This window comes from Anoplolepis gracilipes, chromosome 14, assembly GCF_047496725.1.
Source record: "Anoplolepis gracilipes chromosome 14, ASM4749672v1, whole genome shotgun sequence".
Classification (NCBI taxonomy): Eukaryota; Metazoa; Arthropoda; class Insecta; order Hymenoptera; family Formicidae; genus Anoplolepis; species Anoplolepis gracilipes.
The window spans coordinates 2,014,379-2,026,468 of NC_132983.1; the positions used below are offsets into that span (position 1 = coordinate 2,014,379).

At 40.7% G+C, this 12,090-nt stretch overlaps 1 protein-coding gene across 3 annotated transcripts; it reads right to left on the minus strand.

Annotated features, from left to right (window-relative positions):
* Positions 1–536: 536 nt before the first annotated feature.
* On the minus strand, positions 537–11,969 carry Atg10 (Autophagy-related 10). Of its 3 annotated transcripts, XM_072906353.1 has the most exons (8): positions 10,210–11,969; positions 9,489–9,621; positions 8,915–9,152; positions 8,145–8,310; positions 7,804–8,010; positions 5,028–5,274; positions 4,752–4,954; positions 4,000–4,650 (listed from the first exon to the last, which is right to left on the minus strand). In XM_072906353.1, exons 2-5 carry the CDS (start codon positions 9,594–9,596, stop codon positions 7,911–7,913), a joined length of 612 nt encoding a protein of 203 aa, XP_072762454.1. In that variant the 5' UTR covers positions 9,597–9,621; positions 10,210–11,969; the 3' UTR covers positions 4,000–4,650; positions 4,752–4,954; positions 5,028–5,274; positions 7,804–7,910. The 3 variants fall into 3 exon arrangements, with proteins under 3 accessions (XP_072762453.1, XP_072762454.1, XP_072762455.1); XM_072906352.1 differs by lacking the exons at positions 4,000–4,650; positions 4,752–4,954; positions 5,028–5,274 and adding an exon at positions 537–1,252; XM_072906354.1 differs by lacking the exons at positions 4,000–4,650; positions 4,752–4,954; positions 5,028–5,274 and having other exon boundaries at positions 7,807–8,010; positions 8,138–8,310.
* Between the last annotated feature and the right edge of the window lie 121 nt (positions 11,970–12,090).

A 12,090-nucleotide genomic window follows, 5' to 3' on the forward strand; every position in this document is an offset into this window, starting at 1 on the left:
GAAAGATACAAGGACGAATATGTCGTAATAAGCGCATAGATTTATGCTCGAACGAAATTTTGCTATTCAAGTCGAATCATTTGTATGACAGTTGTTAAGAAAAATACTAATAGTTCGCAAGCGGAGATCGTACTTACAGCTCGCTCGCTACTTCCATGATGCGCTTCCTGTGTCCTGTGCGTTCCAATGAGAGCCGCTCTGCAAAACCGTTTACATAGAGCGTCACTTCCAGTTAGCCGGAAGCGGCGAGTGTCCCGGTGGGGAAGAAGATCACCGGAGCTGTGGATCGTCGAGGGGCACTAAGAGCGAATCTCTGTATCTCCCTCTCTCTCCCTCTTTTTATCCCTCACACGTCGTTGTTTCTTTGGAAGTAAACGCACGTTGTGGTAGTGATGTACAACGGAGGGATTAAGCTGGGAGGGATGAGAAGCGATGAAGGACGATAAGAAAAAAAAGAGGTCGAGGACGCGCGCAGATGAGGCGCTCCAACGTCGATTAAAACGCTATAATCCTGATCGATTTCTTCTCTCTCTCTCTCTCTCTCTCTCTCTCTTTCTCCTTTTTTATTCCCACTACAATTACAAACGGAATGCAATTTAACAATTCGCGAATATAGGATTCGCTGAATCGGATTAAATCGCAAATCGATTGTCCGAGGAACGCTTCCGGGAAAGTTGATACGCACGGAAACACCGTGTCGTCGATGCGACGTAACGATGCGCGTACAAACTGGATGGACGCTGGGTATCTCGTTAGCTAGGAGAGGATGTATGCTGATGGGGCTCTCAATCTGTGCCACCTTGGGTGGTACAGATTAGCTATGGCGATCTCCCCCTACGACGATCTCTTCCTGCCGCTACCGGCTAGCCTATCATCGCGATATATATACGAATACGCGCGTTGTACGGCGGTTACGACCCCATCGGAAGCCGCTACCAGGTCTCCCTATTGTTTGTCGGCGGCTTGTCCACTCGATTACGATGATCCGCCGCTGACGCGATGCGATTCTTCTCTCGTTTCGGCTACGTCCGATCTCGTTGCGAAAACGAGCCGATCCTCATCCGAATGAATTCTCTTCTCTTTCTCTCACCTTTTCTTCCGGAGCGAAACTCGCTCTTATTGTCTGTCACTTTTGACGATACAATTTATTCGAGCTATTTTGGCGAATTTGAACAGAGGCAGAGATGTGGCGAGAAACTTGGAAATGCAACTCCTCAAGTTGTCAATCAGTGAGCAGTCGTTTTGTTGTTATCTGCAACACAGGAGATTAACAACGTATTATAATGATTGAATCTTGATATTTCGAGGTTTTTAACCAACTTTTTGTACACTCTATACTTATCGATGTTTTTTTTTGCATTTATTTTCAACGCTTGTAATACGGCTGGTGATCAAACGCGCACGACGTTAATAAACAATAATCGCTGTTATGGTTTTTATGTAACGCGTGTCAAGAACAAGTACTTTTCGCATGTGCAAAAAAAAAAAAAAAAAATCCGCACAAATACATAATCCGATTTCGTAGCTCTTTGCTCTTTCGACGTAACGCGTCAGCAACAGATGTCGGTCGTTACGCTATGACACTTGTCAACTTGTCAACAAAATTGCGCGCTGTCAGATGTGACATCTCTCTTTTTTTACACAGTTTCTCCCTCTCCTTCTTTTAATGCATACATCTAATATCAATCCTTGTAATAAGAATCCTTGAACGAGCCGTGTGATAAATGGTGAGCAACGCAATTAATGCAACACGTGTACGACGTGTCATCTATTACATAATATGTTATGTTTATCGACAGGATGAAAAGATAAACAGCTGTTAATTTTAATAGAATGTATCGAGTAAATCAATCATAACAAAAATTATCTCTCTTGTAATTAACAGCCTAATTTGTGATATTTGCACTACAAAATTATACAGTAGCCAATTCCAGTACGATATAATTTATTCGTGATCTGTTATTAAGCAAATTTGCGTATAACACGCATCCGATTCCATTAGCATCGCTACAGAAGAGACGGTAGAGACGGAAGAAGAGGCTTGGATGCGTTACGAGGTGCGTAAGCGGTTTGACAGCTTTAATTATAATACAAGAAAAGATCGACTCGTGAGCTAATCGTGCGGAATAGCCGGCGATACGTTTCACGCTTCGTTGACCGTCGATTATTTCGGCGTACACCTTAACGTGCAATCAAGCGCGAGACGACCGGTAATGGAAGGTCCTAAAATGTCCCTTTACGGTCCCCTCGCTTTAAATGTAAGCTCCCTGATTTTGTTACCTCGTTTGCGATTAATTTCGTATAACCTTCGAGTCCATAATTATTCGCATAAGCATTCGTTAATCAAGATCTGTACACAACATTCGCATGGCCTTCGTGCACGTTTATCTTTTTTTTTTTTTTTTTTTTTACAACCTTTTTTGTTTACGTTTTGTCTTAAGTGAAAAAATAAGATAAATATAAAAAAGAGTTTAATTATGAAAAATAGATAATAAATCAAGTTAAAAAATTAAAGATTTTTTTTTATCGTTACGTCGACATCTTTTTCTATATAAATGTAAGATGGATTTATTTTAGAATATACGAGATAAAATACTGTATTGGGATTTATTTAGATAAAAAAATGGATAGTTTTTATTTTAAGGTAGAATACAAGTTACGTAAGATGTGCTGTATTTCGCGATAAAAAAAAGCCTTTTTTATGCAAAATCATGAATGTAAGTCCAAATAAATTAAAGCCACACGAATGATAATTTAATCTAAACAGACATGTACTTAGTCTTCCCGCATATTGCCAAGTCATATATTACTAAGCCTGTACAAGGAGAACATGCACTTAATGTTTGCTTCAAGATAAAAATAAACACGTCGCACTTTCAGTTCCCCAAAGAATACAACTCCCAAATTTTGTTCGCGATTTCGCGTAACTTCCAGAGCTACGTCAGAACTTTTAGTCTATTCTTTCAGCGCTTCGTGTATATATATATTTAATATTTCTATTCGCGTAGACAATAATTTCATTCATCAAAGTGCTCGCGTACCGTTGAGACAACACACCAAGGATTCCTAGGAGCGTCGCGATAACCAACCGCGATTTTTCACGCTGAAGGTGCGTGTCTCGCGATTACGCGCGCTCCCCGATAACGTGGACTCGGTTGCGCGCGACGCGACGACGATCGCGGGACTGTGGCGGTGCGGCATAAAGTTGCTTCTTTATAGCATGGTGTGTCGGACAGTTAGGAGAGCCGCGCGCGTGTGACGTTTATGCCACGCGTTCGAAAAGCGCGCGAGAGAAGGGTGGAGCGAGAATAAGGCAGAAAGGAGGGGGGGGGAGAGAGAGAGAGAGAGAGAGGAGGTAGACTATGATTAGGTGGATGAAGCAAAAAATCGGAGCGAGCCTGTGTGCGTATCGTCGAATATCCTCAATAAAATCGCGCGGAGGTCATGCTTTTCTCTCTTTCTTTCTCCCGTAGAAGTATTTTAGATTTTAGATCATTAGATCTAGCTCTTCGCTTTGCTCTACTTGTCTCGATTTGATCTTCGATATTGTTCGATAAAAACCGGCGGGGCAAGGATGCGAGAGTAGACGAAAAAAAGCGATTGACTTTTGCGAACGATCGCTATTCGCGATGGGAGTAGCGTCCTCAGGAACAGAGAGTAGATATCCCGCGCTCGCGCTCTGCCCTCTTTCACCTTCTCCTTTCTGTCCTCCTCCACCGACTTTGCGCGGTCGCCATGGCAAATTCATTGTCACCCGGATTCTATCTGCGCGCTTCTATTTCCGTCTGACGAACGCAACGAATCAGATGTCAGGAGGTACTGCCCACGCGACGCATCGCGAGGGATCGATACAACGCCTCCTCCTAAAATTCGGATAATGAGCGAGGTGTCGGAAATGCGTTTCCCCGCCTTCGCGTATCTTCAATTATCGTTTAAATTTTACCACACTGTTGCTCATGCGGCAGGAAAAATCGATGGAAATCTCTGTCGACGATAACATACTCGATAGAGAAAGAGGTGAAAAACGTATTGCTGTTCTCTTCAGGAAGTCGGCGCCGTTGTTGACAATGAGTCAAATTCGGAGTACTAGTATCCAGCATCCGTTTTGGCGCGCGATCTGCCTCGGCCTCGCGTTCTTCATCCCCTGTTGATTCCGAACCCTCTCTCCCTCTCTCCTTTTTTTATCGATTTTCAGGACACAGCGTTGCAATGGGAGGCTCCAGTCTCTTTCCTACGTCCGTCTACGGCTTTATGGAAACGCGACACCTAGACTTGCCGTTCGTTCTCCTCCGGACAGGTATTCGCGGCGATTCACCGTGACACACCGAGAGAGAGAGAACGCCGTTATCCGGCGGCTGGCGAGACGCGGGATTACTTGCGACACGCGTGCGCTACGCGACGACCAGCCGCGCCTGTTGCGTGGAGACGGTCGTGAGAGCACATGCGAGATTGAGCCGTACGATACTCGCGGGGTAATTTGAGCCAAGCTTCGAGTTCGAAAAGCGCGCGCGGGCGACGGGGAATCGGGCCTTTCTACCCGACCGCGTGGCTCCGTCGCCTTTATAGGTGGAGCCAGTGGCTGCTGCCTCGACAGATCACTTGCTTCGCTATATTTGTATCACGGAGAGCATATAGTGTAATGTAAATCAACTAAAACAAGAATTTGGAATTTCACACATGCGTCATTGCATTGTAAGACGTTTATCTTGCAAATGTACATTTATATGCATTTAGGATGATATTATACATACTTTTATTATCCGTCGCATTTCTAATCCTAGCTCCTGCCATTGCCGTAAATATATAATACACGCATTTAGCTGCTACTGGAAATTTTATAATGAATAATTCAAGCTGTTTACTGTTATATTATATAACAGATAAGACGCTGATTTAGATAGAAATAATTAATATTGATTACATAATGTAGTATACTGTATTTCCTTTTGTTTTCCTGCAATTGCAAAAGAACAATTTAAAATGTCACGATTAAAGAGTTAATGAAAAGAGGTAATCAAAATACATACACAAATGTTGTATAAATATCAACGCAACCAGCATAGCGAGTAGTTGTCAATTACGCATTCATTTAGTAACTAAAGAAGAGAGAAGAGAAGGGGAATATTGCCGTTTTTTCTAACGGCAATAATCCGATCTTTCAGCCCGCGCCAGCGGAAATACACGGTCAACGTTAATCAGTGTTATCCGAGCTTGATAAATGGGAAGTCGGTGCTCTCTCTTTCTCTCTGTCTCTCTCCGACTCGTGAGAGAGATCTATATGCAAAAATAATTTCAATTATTTATTCTTTCTCGGGACATGTATCACATGAACAAATACTTCTATTCAGTCAAAAAACCACGTCTGTCGACCTAGCCCCCCCACCTTGTAAAAATAAAAAAACAAATACTGCAAATTTACGAGCTATTTATGAGCTTTCATATCCCGCAAATTAAAAATTTTGAGCTCGTCACACTAGGCAGGAATTTAATAATTTTGGTAGGGGGGCTGAGTCGACGTCGACTCAGCCCCCCCGCCCCTTAAAAATAAAAATATTCAATCGTTCTTTGCGGCAGAATTAGGAGCTATTTATGAGCTTTTAAAATAATATAATTTCGATTTTTGAGCTCACCGTTTTAACCCCAAAACAACCCTTTCATTATTTAACTCAAGAGAGAACTATGCTTAAAATGAAAAAATTTAACACTTTTGCGGGTAAATATTGTTTATTGATTTATGAGCTCTCAAAATACGTGTATTTTGATTATTGAGCCGCAACCCCTTTATAGAAAAACCACCCTTCGTCTCCTCGGCACAAGAGAAAACTATACTTAAAATGAAAAAATTTAACACTTTTGCGGATAAATATTGTTTATTGATTTATGAGCTCTCAAAATACGTGTATTTTGATTATTGAGCCGCAACCCCTTTATAGAAAAACCACCCCTCGTCTCCCCGGCACAAGAGAGGACTATACTTAAAATGAAAGAAATTAAATATTTCGTATTAACTGTTTTATAATTAAATATTTTATATTATTAATGCTTCTTATAGGTTCGCAAAATAATAATTTTTTTTCATTTTAAATTTACAGTTCTCTCTTATGTGAAGGAGATGCGTGGTGATTATTTTTGTAAAAAGGTTGTAACTTAATAATCAAAATCGCTCGTATTTTTGGAGCTGATAAATCGATAAACAATATTTAATCGTAAAATAAATTCTTTTATTTTAAGTATAGTTTCTTTTGTGCTGGAAAGATTTGGGAGTAGTTTCATTGTAAAGGAGTCGTAGCTCAATAATCAAAATACACGTATTTTGAGAGCTCATAAATCAATAAACAATATTTATCCGCAAAAGTGTTAAATTTTTTTATTTTAAGTATAGTTTTCTCTTATGCCGGGGAGACGAAGGGTGGTTTTTCTATAAAGGGGTTGCGGCTCAATAATCAAAATACACGTATTTTGAGAGCTCATAAATCAATAAACAATATTTACCCGCAAAAGTGTTAAATTTTTTCATTTTAAGCATAGTTCTCTCTTGAGTTTTAATAATGAAAGGGTTGTTTTGGGGTTAAAACGGTGAGCTCAAAAATCGAAATTATATTATTTTAAAAGCTCATAAATAGCTCCTAATTCTGCCGCAAAGAACGATTGAATATTTTTATTTTTAAGGGGCGGGGGGGCTGAGTCGACGTCGACTCAGCCCCCCCACCAAAATTATTAAATTCCTGCCTAGTGTGACGAGCTCAAAATTTTTAATTTGCGGGATATGAAAGCTCATAAATAGCTCGTAAATTTGCAGTATTTGTTTTTTTATTTTTACAAGGTGGGGGGGCTAGGTCGACAGACGTCAAAAAACCGCGCTCTTTTTCCGCTTCTTCTCATCTCTGAGAATAAAAAACAGCCTTCTCAATATTTTTTGCGTGACATGTCCATAAAGTACAAGCCCACGAGAGGATCCGAATGGAGGTCGTATATGAATAACGTCGTACATTTGTTATTGTAATTTAAAATGGCACGTGTGGTGGACGCTCACGAAAGAGACTAACGGTATTATTGTCTCTGTCGTTAGTTATGTCAAAGTTGAGAGCCACTGGCGCGCGTGCTACGCGAATGCGCGAACACAAGTTTGCGAGACGAGAGGACGGGAGAGCGTGTAGTCGGCTACGTTTTAACATCACTCTTCGATGCGCTTACATTCAATCGCGCGATCAAAGTTCTCCGTAAATATCCGAGGAAAATTCATTTTCATAATTACATAATTAATCGTACGCGGTTCTGTTTCTCTCTGTCCGTCCGTTCCCAAGGAACGTGGAAGATCGGAAAAGTACGTCCGCGCGATTGCGGGCGTAGGAGGGTGTCATTGATACACCCGATTGGTACACGCGGCGTATACGCACAAAAATTGCGTCGGGAATGAATATTCCGGGGCCCCGCACGCAAATTGTCCTTGCGTGAATTAATTGTCGCGCGCGACCGCATTAATTACCGCGCTCTCTTTTCCACGCCCCGGTCTCTTTTGCCTGGGCGTCCAATTGCGAGCAATTCACCCGGTGCTGCCGTGGGTCAATGCTAGATCTGCCGTCGTTGTACGCCAACTATTTGAATTGTCGCCATCGAATACACTCGTGACCGGAATTATTTATTCGCACACGCTCGCGAGCGATGAGATTAAGTTTCTCGCAAATAGTCTCGCGAAACTTAAAGCAGATACTATGTATAAGTATGTTAGGTACGGATGAATGACCGGTCATCGGTAAATGGCCACTTAACTAGTATCTATATCTGACGTTATTAAAATAATACCTTTTTCTCTTCTGTCGTTAAATGAAGATGGACATTGATGAAGAATATTCTTGCTTTGGCACATCTGTGATTTAAATATATGCTATTTCTTTGACAATTTGATACGATTAGACTTCACAATAAGTCAGCTTGTAATATTCCGGATGTATTTTGAGATTTAGGGCCGCGGGTGCTACGCAGCTCAGCCAACTGACGAGTTTATTCTTGCTGCAACATTTATAAAATCCCCGATAAAGAAACATTTAAGTGTAAAATTTTTTATTAGAATAATCTCTTTATTTTATTTTTATTTTTCTATTATTCTTTTTCCCTGAATGCGCGCGTCGCATCTCACCTCTCACCTCTTTGACATGCTTCGTAGCAATTCTTGCGAGAGACACGGATGTAATTGCAAGAACGGAGTACCGACGATAGGATGAATCGCTTGTGATAATTCCATGTAATTTAATTTGGAATCGTGAACCGTTTGAGCTTCATTTACGCTCATTGGGTTAATACCAGGGAAATCTAAAAAAGAAAAAAAAGGAATAACGTCAGACTTTTTTCTCTCTCACGACAATTTCCTCTCGTTAACGAATATATGTAAAAGATGATCAGCGTTAATAATTAATCTAAACGATATGACGCATTTCCGCGCTGTTAAAATGCGTTATCGAGATTAATTATACCGTCAGAATATCTGCGCGAATATCGAAATAGGCGAACACGTTTGCGTTTATAATCAATAAACGATGCGTACGACACAGGGGAGGCACGAATGTGTCAACAACCGCGCAAACTATGTGTTTATTTCTATAATTCTCAAAATTCTTAAATGCATCCCATTGTGTTTTTTTTTTCTCGGCAACAGATTCATAAAAGTTCTTTCCACGAAAATCACGTGATACGTGAGTGACACGTGTTTTTTTTCTCATACATTTTTGTAAAGTAAAATTACATTTTTCTTTTTTTTGCAATCTACGATGAATTATCTTCATCTATTTATATATTTTTCATAAAAGTTCTTTTCACAAAAATCACGTGATATGTAAATAACACGTGTTTTTTTCCTCTAGATTTTTGCCAAGTAAATTATGGTTTTCGTTTGTTGTAATCAATGTCGATGAGTTACCTGATCTCCATCTATTGAAAAAGAGAACTGGAACACCGTAATTCATGGACCACAAAATGTGATGCTCGGTGATGAAAGGCGTTTCGAGCGTAGAACGAGCCTCGTGCGGATCCTCCTGAAATTTCACGTGGAATTCCTCGTCGTCGATTCCGGTCGATTCGTCGTCATTTCTCATAATGGATTCGTTCGGCACGAAACACTTGGTTCTTCTAAATAAATACGCTTGTCCAGGAATACCCTAAACGTATACATATATCATTGAGATAATAAAAAAACGATGTTTCGTAGGAAATTTACGAAATTTCGTGCGATGAACACATCGCCGAAACAATAAATCTATTTCTTGAATCTTGGCCTCTGTTCAAGCACCCGTGGCTTCGACATCCGCCTGAGGTGCTGCGCATGAGTAAGATCATTTTGAATACGTCAAGTATGTATTATGAAATATTATTCGCTTAATTTTTAACGAACAAAACGCGATGTGTGTTTCGCCGATGTAGCGAATGCTCGTATTTAGTACGATTCAATTTGCATATTTTACAATCGATAAATAAAATAATGTAGAATTATATACCTTATCCCCGCGAAACTCCCATCCATCCGATATCCTGTCCGAGACAACGAGAAACTTCTCTGCATCCTCGAGAAATTCCTCCCATGTAATTGTGCCCGGCCCGTCCATATTATACGTGTGTATGCGAAAGTGGCTAAACATCGAGAAATTTATTCATATAGTCGCGAAAAATCATCAGGTAGATCGAACACGACGTGTACAAAGCGCATCTTCCGACATCGATGAAACCAATGCAAAAAATTTATTTTCATATTTACATATTATATATATATATATAATATGTATTCTCTTACTATATAGTTCTCCAAGTCAGTCTCTCGGGTAATTCTATTATAGAGCTTGGATTAACGTTACCATGTGATTTATCACGTTCGCCTTTTTGAATCGATTCGCGCTGTGAGGGGGGAGGGGAGGAAGCAGAAATATATCGCGGAGAAGTTTCGTCTAATTTCGCATAATAACGACGTCTCGATCCGACATGTAACTTGCGTCGATCGTATGATAAAATTGAAAAAGGGGAAGCGGTTCACCCGAGAGAACAGCGTGCCTCGTCCCTCGTCCCGCCCGTTGCCCCTCGCCAAACTCTCTATCGCGTCAATTGTCGACTATTTCGCGTCGGTCGCGTCCGCCGGGCTTCGGGCGTGTTCGGCCGTCCCGGCTCTTCGTCTCTCCCCCCCGCCGCCCCGCACCCTGCTCCTCCCTGCCGTTTCTACCAACCTACCTCGTCCCGTCGCCCGGTTTCCTCTCTGACAGCCGTCCTCGTCCTCATCCCCCCCCCCCGCCCCGTTTTCACAGTCCTCTTTCTGTGTGTCGACGTACGCACGCAGATAGTACTCGACGCTCGACGGTGTGTATCTCTGACACACCGTGTATATTATATGCTCCGATGTGTATGCAGCGCGGCTCGTCCTCCAATCAGGCGCCGAGTTGCAGCCAGTGACGTATCGGGAGAGAGAGCGAGCCCGAGAGAGCCCGGGCGCCGGCCCTCTTCGTCCCTCATTAAGGGCAGGGTCCTTTTTGGGACAACTTCGTCCTTTATTCAACAATGTACCGCGTCGACGTGTTTCGCGTATAATTTCTCGCTTGTTTTACGCCTGCGCCTTTATTGCAATATCGAAATATCGACCTATCCCAATATCGGTGCATTTTTTGTGAACGACGGTATCATCCCATGATATATCCCGTGTCATGTCGCCAGGCATATATTTTCGCGGAGTATCCTTGCGCGCCGAAAGCCGAAAACGCATTCGGCTTAGCCAAATAACAGTAAAATAATCCTCCAGCGATCTTGTTATAGCTATAAATGAAAAAATTATATTAAGCCAAGACTGGCAGGAAATTAAATATATTTTTTAATTATTGTATATATTTATATCTTAATTATATTTAATTATATTAAATTAATTATTATATTATATTGTTTAAATATTTCCCGTAATTTGACGTATATATTTATGGCTACTACAATGATATATATTACAAACGCGTCAAACATAAAGAGATTATTCAACGCGAGATTCGAGAAAATGCAATAAATGCTCGTAAATAATTTAATATTTAATTATTAAATTAATTTACCATAGTTTCAGGTAGAAACGTGTATAATGATTTTTCTGTTGTAAAATATTTTCTATGATTTTGCGAAGCTTTCTCTTTCCCTCTTTTTCTACGAATGAAAACCCAGTTGATCTTTTCAATTGCACTTCAGGTATCGTCGACCCTAATTTTACTTTGTGTGTGTGTGTACAGATTGAAAGAAATTTGTTTAAGTAGTTTTATTATATGGATCTCTTGCTATAACAATGCAAGCCGAGTGGGCAACGTTTCTTTTCCAGAACATATTTTGTGATAGATATGAAAAATTAAAATTTCTTTTTATAATGGTGCAGAACCAGCTAATAATGAATTATTAAAACAAAATAATCAAATAACCAATAGATTATAAAAACAAAAGACACATTCTGTTCAAGTAATCTAGAAATTCGAGTCTCTAATGCATTGCTGACGAAATAATTTAGGAGAAAGATATACATAGGTATGTATTTTCCTGTAAAGATAAGACGGGAATTTGAGCTTTATTTTATATTTGCCCTGTGTAGATGAAAATATAAGTTTATATACAACTTTTTATGGATATTCTAAGGTCCGAGCATTAATATCAATATACTTCATATGTAATTATTTATACACTTAATTTCAACTGATGGATTATTGTTATCGGTAAAAGCCAGTCTCGTATTAAGGATAAGAAACTGAAGAAAATTCCTTTGCGTGAAAACAAAAAGATGTCTGTTTCGAGGAATCGTAGAATGAGCGTAGAATTATCTCGAGCTACCTGCTCGATATTCGACCTAATTCACATCAATGAAAGAAAATAAAAGAAAAAAAATCGCGCTTTTCAAGAGGAGCCACGCTTTCTGTCAGCGCCCTTTTTCTTCAACGTGTGTACGATCCTGGCATAACAAACGGCGATGCGCGCGCATCAGATGCGAGGGACGAGGACGGCGCGCGTCGATATGGCAGTGAGCGCGAGCGAGAGGGAAGAGCGGGAGCGAGCGAGACCGGAGAGCGTCGAGCGGAGTCGAAGGGTGGGGAGGGAGAG